This window comes from Chanos chanos, chromosome 7 (assembly GCF_902362185.1).
Source record: "Chanos chanos chromosome 7, fChaCha1.1, whole genome shotgun sequence".
Taxonomy (NCBI): Eukaryota; Metazoa; Chordata; class Actinopteri; order Gonorynchiformes; family Chanidae; genus Chanos; species Chanos chanos.
Window position 1 is genome coordinate 37,709,868 of NC_044501.1, and position 11,160 is coordinate 37,721,027.

Sequence of the window (11,160 nt, forward strand, 5' to 3'; positions counted from 1 at the left end):
TATGTTTCTCCCTGCTCCATCAGACTTGAGACATGACAGTGTTCTGGAAACGACCCCGAAAAGTGAGGGGAAACTATCTGAAATTTATGTCGATGCCACAGAAGTGAGTGATTAAAGGAAAGCAAGATGGCTGATGACAACATGCAGTATGTATGAAAACCAAAAGAAACATTGTGGGAAGGAATACAAGAAAAGTGTAAAGTGTGTAGGAAATATAATGGTGAACTGTTAATAGGCTGTAATATTGCAGCCTTCTTTTCATCTTCTCGGGGGAAAAACAGCTTGGTTAGCAAAAAAAAAATTAAATCATGTCCCTTGGTTGAGATCCATTTTGGTCATTTCTTTGCTGAAAGTTCTTATTGGTTTAGATTTGGTCTGTATGTTAATTTTACCATTTTATCATATCAGTTCATTTCGTGTGCATTCATTCCTTGTCATGCTGTATTTGTCATATCCTTACTAGGCAGGTTTCCATTAAACTGCTTAATGTGCAATTTGAATTTGTGAGCTAAAAAATGAGTGATGGAAACAAGTGAATTTCGAATAAATCTCTCATGTATTGCTACAAAGTTTATATGCTCGCACGAGGTGGTTTTTTCCACACGATTCGACAAAGCAATATTTCGCAAAATTGAAATGGAGACACATTTTTCACATTTAAGTCACATGACGTGACAAGAAAAGCCAATTACCGTGCCAAAATTGATAAGATCTTGCAGATCAGTCGGCACGTTTAATTGGAATGATTATCGAGAGAGGAGAAAACCCGGCTTTAACTTCACTCATTGGAAACACAGACCATTCACAATCGTGTTTTGTCAACATTTAAAAAAAAAAAAAAGATCACTTCTATTCTGCGCAAAACTGCAATGTAAACCTGCCTACGGTTACCTTAATTCAGAGGCGTCCAAATCCTGTCTTGGAGGGGCCAAAGTCCCGCTGCTTTTCCTTGCAACCAATGACACATGGTCTGTGATTGGCTTAAGAGCACAGTCTGCTGTTTTTCAGCTAAAAATCAGCCTCTAATTAAGAGGTGAGATCGAAAAGCAGCAGGCTTTTGGCCCTCCAGAGCTAGATTTGGGCACCTCTGCCTTAATTACTACACGATTCACAAGTATTTGCAAATGAAGCTCGATTTGGTGAAAAAAAAATGACTCGTGCCTTTACTTTACATACATGCATAAGTACATACATTGCTTGTCAGTGCATATAATTCAATAAAGAATTTTCATGTGGACGTCTCTGTTATTCAAGCCTATATAGCCTATATATGAGAGTCATGTTTCCTGAGAAATTTCCCGCTAACAAAGCTAAAGTAATTGGTTGTTTATAAATAACATTGCATATTTAGGGGTGAAACATAAACAAAGTTATTGTACGCAGTTTCAATAGCCTCTTGGAATTCATTTCAGATGGAGTGTGCGCAGAAATCAAAGTATGTGTCATGAATACAGATACTTTGAGAAGAATACCTGACAGTAATTAGGCCTCTTGCTCTGGGATCAAGTAAAACAGAATAAAACCAGATGAAGTCTGCATTGGTTTTATATTCTCTTTGGTGAAAGTGGCCATCCTAATCAAAGCCTTCACCAACACATTCCTTACTGTGTTTTAAAATGCTTCACATGAAGTGTGTTCAAGCAGATGAGATCCATTTCATTGTTAGAAAGTCCAGTTAAATACTGAACTGATAAGATGGACAAGAATGTGCCAGAGGAAGACACAGGCTGGTTCTCTGTCAACCTCAGCTGGACACCGAGTGTGGTGCAGCTGTACAACTGGACCACTGCTTCACTTAAGGCTGAAGGTGAGACCAGCTGCTGATGTGGCTCTTAAGGGAAGCAGATCTCTCACTCTTTTGCCTCCTGTGTCCTCTTGTCAAACATGGTTTAAATCATTCTGCAATCTACTCTTTTTTTCTGACACAGACCAGTGTTTTAGATTAAAGAGAAAAATTGTAAATTCCATTCATTCATTCCATTCAGTGTGACTGACAGGAGTGATGATCAGTGGAGCATAATTTTCACCTCTACGATTGAAATAGGGATTGAAGTATGGATAGATTTTCTCACCAAACAACTGACCCATGAAAGAGTAGATATGAGAGTTGGCTTCCACATCATAAAAAGAGACCACAGCCTCTTCATAGTCCACAAACACCCCCACCTTCTGAGGCGTCTGTTTCAGAGAGAGGAGGACAGGGACACCATCCATAGCCTCATACTTATTCCCATTCCTCAGCCTCACAGTCCAAATTCCATGTTTAGGATTCTGTTCAGTTTCCCCCTTCCTGCTTCTGGACTCTCTGATGACTCCTAATGTCCAATCAGTTTTCCCAGTGACTTCCACCTCATAGTAAAATCTCCCTGTGGTGAATCCCTTCTTTCCCAGGACACTGAACCAATAGTTAAATCTCTCTGGGTTGTCAGGGAGATCCAGTCGTTTGACTCCATGTGCCACTTCTTTTCCATCATCAGACAGGTCGAGTTCAGGGTGAGCTGTATCAGGATCCAGAGTCACATCAACTGTGGAAAATGTGGAGAATACTGCTTTAAGTGTGTGTGTGTGTGTGTGTGTAGACTTGTGATGTAAACTGAGACAGAAGTACTCACTGGAAGAAACACAGACTTACCCTTATGTATTCTTCTCCTGGAAAATTCTGGAAAGAGATGAACATTTGCAGTATAAATGACATTTTACAACTCTGTTCAACTTTTGTTTTTCTTTTGTAATAAAAAAACTTGAACGTTGCTGTGATGGTGTATCACAAGTCTTGGTAAGATTATCAAAATGGACAGTGATTTATCAAAATGTTTTAAATTCAAATGAGTGATTCAGCAGTGATGTGTTAAAAAAAAAAAAAAGAAAAAAAAAGAAAAAAGAAAACCATTCACTATATGGTTTTCTCACCTTGTGCTTTGATGACATGCCTCTACAGTTTGTTCAACTGGTAATGTTTGTAATCTGGACAGGTGACAACCAGTGATCAGTTGATCTAGCATGTGTCTTGTCATTGTCCGCATGGAAAGATGTAAAAAATTGCACTACAGTATAGAGAGACGGCAATTCAAAACTGAATATAACAGATACAGGGGTTGGACAAAATAATGGAAACACATGTTATTTAAAGACCTATAAAACTGCTGACGTTCAGACATTAATACTACTCCCAGTGATATGTAAATCTTATGTATATACACTGCAGACATCCTGTGCTTTATGTATTACCCAAGATTTTTTCTTTTTGTAGATGTCTGTGTTTAAGTCCAAATGTGTGACCTTTCAGACTTCCAAAGAGGGCAAAGAGAGTGAAGAGTTGAAGAGTGAATGGCTGGTGCTTCAGTAACAAAAACTGCTGAGCTGTTTAACATGTCAAGAGGAACTGTTTGTCATGATGGCATATGAAAAACTGGGGAAAACTAGTTGCGGGAAGCGTAACTCTGAACAGAAGCCAAAATTCTGTGGACGTGACTGTAGAGCACTAAAATGCATTGTGTCAAAAAATCACAAAACCACGGCTACTAAAGTGACTAAGTAATAGGAGTTAATTTACTGAGACTCATGTTTCTCTCAACTTTCATGGTATTGCTTTAAAGTGAACATTAAAATGATTGTGCACAAAAGTTACTGAGCCTGGGCATCATAAACATTATAAATTACTGATTTAAATATGTTGATTTAACTGATTTAAATATATTAAATAACTCAATTGTCCGTTTGTGCATCACTATACATCCCTTTTATCCTTGAGGTATACCAGACAAATGTTTCCTCATCTCACAAATCTGCTTCCCGTAGATTCTAGTTCAGTAAGAATCAGAGCTGTGTTTGGGTTTTGGAATAAGTCAAGAAATCAGAGCAGTACTTGGTTGATTACCCTCTGCAAAAATCTTTTCGATAGAAACACGTAAAAAAACAAAACTATAACGTAAAGACTATAACAACTGAAAAAGAAAAAAATGCTTTTCATCATAAGAGAAAAAATCCTTCAAATCAAAAGCTCACCTGTATGTAGTCGTCTCCTCTCAATCTCTGAAAGAACAGAATGTAAAATATTTGGATTAATAAAGCCTAAAAAACAAAAAAAAAACAAACACAAAACAAACAAACAATACTAATACTAATGCAGCCTTCAATCCATCAGTTAAACTAGTAAAATGAGTATTAAAAAACATGCAAGATCTGAATTACCTTTCTCTCTGAGAATATACCCAATCATTAATGTTAATATCACACCAATAACTGAGGATAAAACTGCGAACCAGATGACATGAACCTTCCAGGTTTGAAAAATATTGCCTGAAATAGAAAAGATAAATAAATGTACATGACACTAAAAATGAATCGCTTCAGTAAAATTACATTACACTAAGACTAGCTAATTAATTCAAAATGTTGTCTGACGTACTTGAGATGACAATCTCTGTCTCCTTCATGTGGTTGCCCAGTATGACTCTGCAGTAGTAGGTGTTACTGTCTTGTACTGTGATACGATGTCTAACAGAGAAACTTTCTGTGTCTCTGAGTGTCTCTGTATCTTCAGCAGGTAGTCTGGTTCCCTCACCGTCCAGCCACACAACTTCAGGTTCAGGCCTCCAGCCTTTAGTTTCACACAGTAGACTGAGTCCCCCACCTTTACTGTAGCCCTCCAATGAGATCACTGGGTGGGTTCCCACAACTACAAAAATGAAAACAAGCACGGGCATAATTACAGAAGAGAAGAAGATGACGGGAGATAATAGCTGTGACCTAAAAATGGTGTTATTTTATTTTTTAAGGTGTCATTCTGTCTTGAACACATAATAAATGATCAAATTATAATATTTAAGTGTTTTTTTTCTTTTTTTGCTTTTAAAAAGGTTCATATAAAGTTGTCTCAGCTACACTTTGTTTACTGTTCAATAAACCATTCTCACCTTCAACATTGACTTGAAAGGTGATATCATCATATGAGCTTTCAGACCGAACAAAACATTTATACTCCCCCTCATCAGAAACTTTCACTCTGAAGAGTTTTAATGAAGTGTTGCCTTTCTGCAATTCATCTTTAAACAGTGATGTCCTCCCTCTGTAAGACTGAATCTGATTTTCGTTATTGTCAACACCATCTTTGTATAAATGCACCAGTGAGTCTGATGTATGGAGTCTAAACCACTCCACTGTCATGTCCACAGCACTGATGTTGGGTTTGAGAGAACAGGGCAGAATCACATCTTCACCAGCTTCAACAAGAAGAGGACCATCTGGACCAACAACCTGAAACTGATCTGGAATCAGACATACACTGTTGAAATAAAAACAGTCCTCATGCAAAGTGATGAGCTACTGAGATAGCATAACTTGTACAAAACACATCCACTCTTTGGCAGTAATGTCAACCCAACATACACAGTCTTGTTAGATACACACGTACACACACACTCACACACACACAAAACATCACACACAGATGTAAAAATTAAATTACTGGTTTACCTGATTTGGACACAGGAATGCAGTGAAGGAAGAGAAAGATTGCAAGAGGTGAATTCATTCCTGAAAGAAACGGTTCTATAAAATGCAACTGAACGTACGGGTTGCCAAACTAAAACCCTTTTTACTGCCTCCAAGTAATGCAATTATCTTGTAATGACGGACTATATTCCCAACTGGAAGCACATATTCTTAAGGACATTTACAGCGATTAACCTCACAACGCAAACTTAACAATTCAGAGCTTCGCAATGCGTTAAAAGAAGTCTCAAATGCACTTTCTGTTTCATACATAGCTAATGGTGATCACTTTGCTGCTCCTCTCCCGTAAACAGTATATTATTAACTTTACTTTGATCCTCTGTCTCCGCCTCTTAATGACGTCAGTGTCTAAAGAAGAGGTTATTTGATAGGTAACCCGTGGGCCACATGAGTCCTGAGGAGCATTTTCATTTTCCCCAGTTTAGATGTTTCATACATTAATGCAGAACCTGCCGTTTATAAAAGAGTGTCTGACATTTGAACCACATTTCACATTTCTCTCCCACTTTTCTAACTGACTTCAGAATCATCAGATGTTCTGTAGGCACGACCCATCTCACATCTGTTAGCGAAACCAAAGTTAATTACAGTTAAGGTACAAAATTAAGGTGCACTTGACATTCTTGTTCAGTTATATGACTATCTCTCATATGTAAAATTATACGAGCAATTACATATCACGTTAGTGTGATCTTAATTTTAATTTTCAGATTAAATTTCATACTAGATTGATATTTTAGTTTATTTTCACCCTTTCATGATGTTTTTTTAGCCTGTAGAACCTGTTAGTAAACAGATTCAGTCACACACAGAAACACACAGACACCTTTGGACTGCCACACACACCTAAACGTATTATAAAACTCAATCAATCAACTCTGCAACAACAGGAAGTACTTCAGATTCTTTTTTTTTTTCAAACACTGAATCAATGCCCTTAATCTTTGTTTATAACTCTATAAAAGACTGTGCTAAGGAGTATTTACGACTTGATAGCACACAGACAGAGTGACCTGCAAAAACACACAAACACCTAAACACTGACACACATTCAACAGTTCTGTGATAGGGGCATATTTCGTCTGCTCATTAACTTTGTTCACTATTCTCACACTGAGAGAAAACTAGAGGAGAGTGTTGGTCTACATCTCCTACAGACAGATATGATATGTTGTGGATTATATATAGTACATTGAACAGTTATGTATCATATATATGTATTATGGACTGAATGTAATGAAACACTGTGTGATACTTGGGGATTTAACTCACTCTACTGCAGGTGGTGAAGATGGTCACAGAGGCTTTATGATATAAGTCTGAATGGTATCCTATGTACATCTGAGATTGGAGTGTTTCTACAGATGGATATTATTCTTACTTTGAAATTATGCACGGTTCAGCCAATTTTCCTTCTAGGGATGGGCAGACAAAGCCTTGTGAAGCTTTTGAGGCTTCTTCCTGATTGTGCCAAAAAAAGAAGCAGCTTCAGCCAGCACAGTGACATCTGGTGGTTTGCAGAAATTATAGCAGCTATGAACTCGATGCTGCAGACAAAGAATGCATAGGTGAGTCTTCAACTATGGTAATTTTTGTGTCCCTGGAAGACATAAGTAAAAGAAACAAACAAGCAAAAACACTTCTGCATTTTTATTGTTGTCCCGCTTACTTCACGCAAAGAAAAAAAATAGCTCAGTCATTAATTTTACTATATAATAAGAGGCCTTTTATATGTGGTTTTTACTACGTTGCCTTTGTCCCTAAGCCAGACTTTGGACCTTCAACCCTGCTTTGTTTTGAACTAAATATTGAAATAATGTTGAATTCAAATTAGACATTAATGTCTGTTTTAATGAAATATATTATTTATTGTATATTTCTTCACATTTTCTTGTGTTTTTATAAAAAGAAACCCGGTTCCTTTGGGTTCATGGTCATTTCCACCGTTCTGTACAAAATAGAATTCTGGGATCATGTTTTGGGGTTTGAACATTTTGTCACCATACGATACTTTTGCCCTCTGCACGATGTACAAGCAATAATGCCAAAAGTCCCATAATGTACGATAATCTGATCATTTTGTGACTCTTAGTATTAGTAGCCTAGCTGTAATCAGTCTAGCCTATCTCATTTTAATTTACTTCCCGACACGATTGGGATAGTAAGATATGGATCCCTAGGTCTGTGTTTAAGCATCTCTTCTGATGTCTTTCCAGCCAATTATGCTTGTTGTGATGATGAACGTGTGATCACAATTCACATTCATGATCATGCTTTCATTAACATAACACATCGGAAATCAGAAACTTTACAAATCAAAAATTTTAGGTATTTTGTATTGAAAGTAGTAACTCACGGGCCAGTACTATATTTACCCAGTGCAATGCAGTTATCGTTATAATATTACAAGGAGAAAAGAGAGAACTCCATAGGGGGTAATAAAAAAAGGAAAAATCAAGTTAAATGTGAATTTAATTGAGAGTATGTTCACTGGGTGTCATTCCAAACAGCTCATGTTTCCTATGAATGTAAAACAGCTGGACCAGTTCATTTAATATTGTGTATTTTGTGTATAATTAATGGTACCTCTAAAACTGACATTAGCAGGCTAATGTATCATGAGATTTTAAAAGAAATATGACAAAATGTCATTTCCAAATCAGGAAATGATGATTTTCTCTGCTAAGATTTTCCTGACCAAAATGGACTGTAGTTGAAGAATTACCTGCATATAACACCTCATTGATTTCAGTTTCGATACGATATGTACACTAAAAGCCCAAGAGTGCTATGCGTGTTCATTTTGATCCTCTAGAGACCACTGGTCACTCAGTAAAGTGCTGCAAGAAATGTACATGTTGCTATCTGTCTCAATTTAGTACAATGAAATAATCTTTAAATATGTTGCCCTTAAGTTGTAATCAGCTACCATGGAAGCAAATAGTATGAAGGCAGTCTAAGCTATAATCGATACTTGTGATGACACTTGTGATATCATCACCGTGTATAATTACACTTACACTTGCGACTACTCCTGTGACTGGTACATGACATTGAGTCATTCTATAAATCTGGGTGCATTCTATGTTCATTGATGATAATTATATTAAATCTTATCTTTTTAAAAAAATATCATATTTTACCTATTAATGGAAAGCATGTTATAATATCACACAAACATTATGTGCATCCTCTGCTTCATTTAGCTTGAAATTTGTTATGATGTTCCTAAACTGACAGTTTCTGCTATGCCCATTGTTCAATTGAGAGTGTCTTGGTTTCAAAATAATGAGCAAAAACCAATAAAGACTATTTTAACTTATTTCAAAAGTCCCAATACTAAATACTATTTTTACTTATTTCAAAAGTCCCAATACTAAAGAAAAATAATATTTATAGGAGGCGTAAAGGTCAAAATGTTCTTGCACTTGCGGTCGCCTCTTTCTACTTGTAATCTCCATTTCTTATATCTCAGTATGTCACGGCTCACTACGAAATACATGACTGGTCCTTTCACGTCCCCTTATAGGTTATGGGGTAGGAATCGGTCAAATTCTTTCTGGTGTTTCAGTGACGTACAAAGCGTCGGAAGTCATTAGTCACACGGAAATGGCAATTTCAACACACTGTTTCGAACAGGTATGCTCTCTAAAAGTGAAACGAGCTTCCCATTACTAGAATCTCCTCTCACTTGCCTGATTATTTCGCCAAATTTCATGATCATTGTGTTTGCTTTGTGTTTTTGAAACCTCTGCCTGGATCTGATGCCAGTGTATAGTGTACAGTGTGCAGTGTATAGTGTATAGTGAATAGTGTATAGTGTATAGTGAATAGAGAACAGTGTATAGTGTACAGTGTACAGTGTATAGTGTATAGTGTATAGTGTATAGTGAACAGTGTATAGTGTACAGTGTATAGTGTACTGTGTACAGTGTATAGTGTATAGTGTATAGTGAACAGTGTATAGTGAACAGTGTATAGTGTACAGTGTGTAGTGTACAGTGTATAGCGTATAGTGTGCAGTGTACAGTGTATAGTGTATAGTGTATAGTGTATAGCGTATAGCGTATAGTGTATAGTGTATAGTGTACAGTGTACAGTGTATAGTGTATAGCGTATAGCATATAGTGTGTAGTGTATAGTGTATAGCGTATAGCGTATAGTGTATAGTGTATAGTGTATAGTGTACAGTGTATAGTGTACAGTGTACAGTGTATAGTGTATAGTGAACAGTGTATAGTGTATAGTGTATAGTGAACAGTGTATAGTGTACAGTGTACAGTGTATAGTGTATAGTGTCTTATTGTAGCCCCTGACCCTTTCTTCACTCTTTTTTTCCAGTTGTTTTTGTGTGGATAATGTGTCCATTTTGTGCAAAACATATCCATACTGACAGCACCGCAAGACCTCTACTGAGTTAAGCAGAAATCACATTTCCACAGTTTCTAATTACTTAATTACTTTACATGATAAATTTAAAACTAAATTAAAAAAATGACAAAAAAAAAAAAAAACCAGAAGACTAGTTAATGATGAGCCATTTATTATTATTAATATTATTATTATTATTATTATCATAGTGGGCAGCCACAGTCTCGTGTGGGCAGCTGTGGTCTAGAGGTTAGAGAGCTGGGCTTGTGACCGAAGGGTTGCCAGTTTGATTCCTAGGGCCGGCAGCCATGGCTGTGTACCCTTGGGCAAGGCACTTTAGCCCCAATGCCCCCTGGGCACAAGGAATGCTGCCCACTGCTCCTGTATCTGGTGTGTGTGTTCACTACCAGTGTGTTGGATGGGTTAAATGCAAAGGACAAATTTGCTGTTCATAGTGTGTGTGTGCAATCACAGAGATTTACATTATTGCTATTATTGGTCAGTGATCCTTCCCGAGGTGAAAATTCAGTTCAGTTCAGTTTTATGTGTGCGCATCCTTGTTTAAAAAGGACATTGTCAGAAAAATTGCTTTACCTGATACCACACTAAAGACTTTCAGTGAACAAGCATAAGGCATTAATGATGATGATAAACGTAATTTATTCACTAAGGAAATATTAAGAGAACCAGTCATAATCTGATATGTCAGGAAAAGGACAGTTACATGTTCAACTCAAATTGCCATAGTTCAGGATCAGATCTAACTTCTGATTACACCCAAACAAACACTTTGAATATTCTAATAGTTGTCTTTGGAATCAGTGATCTTATAATAAGTAACCTAAACATAACACTTTATCATCAGCACTACTTTTATCTGTAGATTTTTTTTTAGTTTTGTTTTTTTTTTTTTTTAGTTTTGAGAACAGGTGCTTCCAATCCTGGTTGTCTAATATCTCTGGGACAGGAAACAGACACAGTGTGAATAGTGTGTGGAAAAAACTAGATGATGTCTCTGTGGATTAGATAAAATGTTAACGAACATGTCAGCAGCAGGGCTCCCTCAGTGTAGAATGTCAGACAGGGTTTTGCACCTGCTCTGTGGTTAGACTACCAGCCCTGGAAGAAAAGTGGGGTCTCTCTCTCTCTCTCTCTCTCTCTCTCTCTCTCTCCCTCTCTGTCTCTCTCGCTCACTCGCTTTGTGAGTGTGTGTGTGTGTGTGGGGGGGCGTGTGTGTGTGCATGAGAAAGAGAGAGAGAGAGAGAGAGAGAGAGA

The 11,160-nt window shown here is 37.1% G+C and overlaps 1 protein-coding gene across 1 annotated transcript; it reads right to left on the minus strand.

Annotated features, from left to right (window-relative positions):
- Nucleotides 1-1,983: 1,983 nt before the first annotated feature.
- On the minus strand, nt 1,984-5,533 carry LOC115816329 (butyrophilin subfamily 3 member A3-like; the record flags this gene model as incomplete). The annotated part of the gene is made up of 5 exons (XM_030779285.1): nt 5,476-5,533; nt 4,917-5,267; nt 4,409-4,678; nt 4,006-4,071; nt 1,984-2,549 (listed from the first exon to the last, which is right to left on the minus strand). Coding segments are annotated over exons 1-5 (1,311 nt in total), but the record flags the coding sequence as incomplete, so codon positions are not given.
- Nucleotides 5,534-11,160: the final 5,627 nt, after the last annotated feature.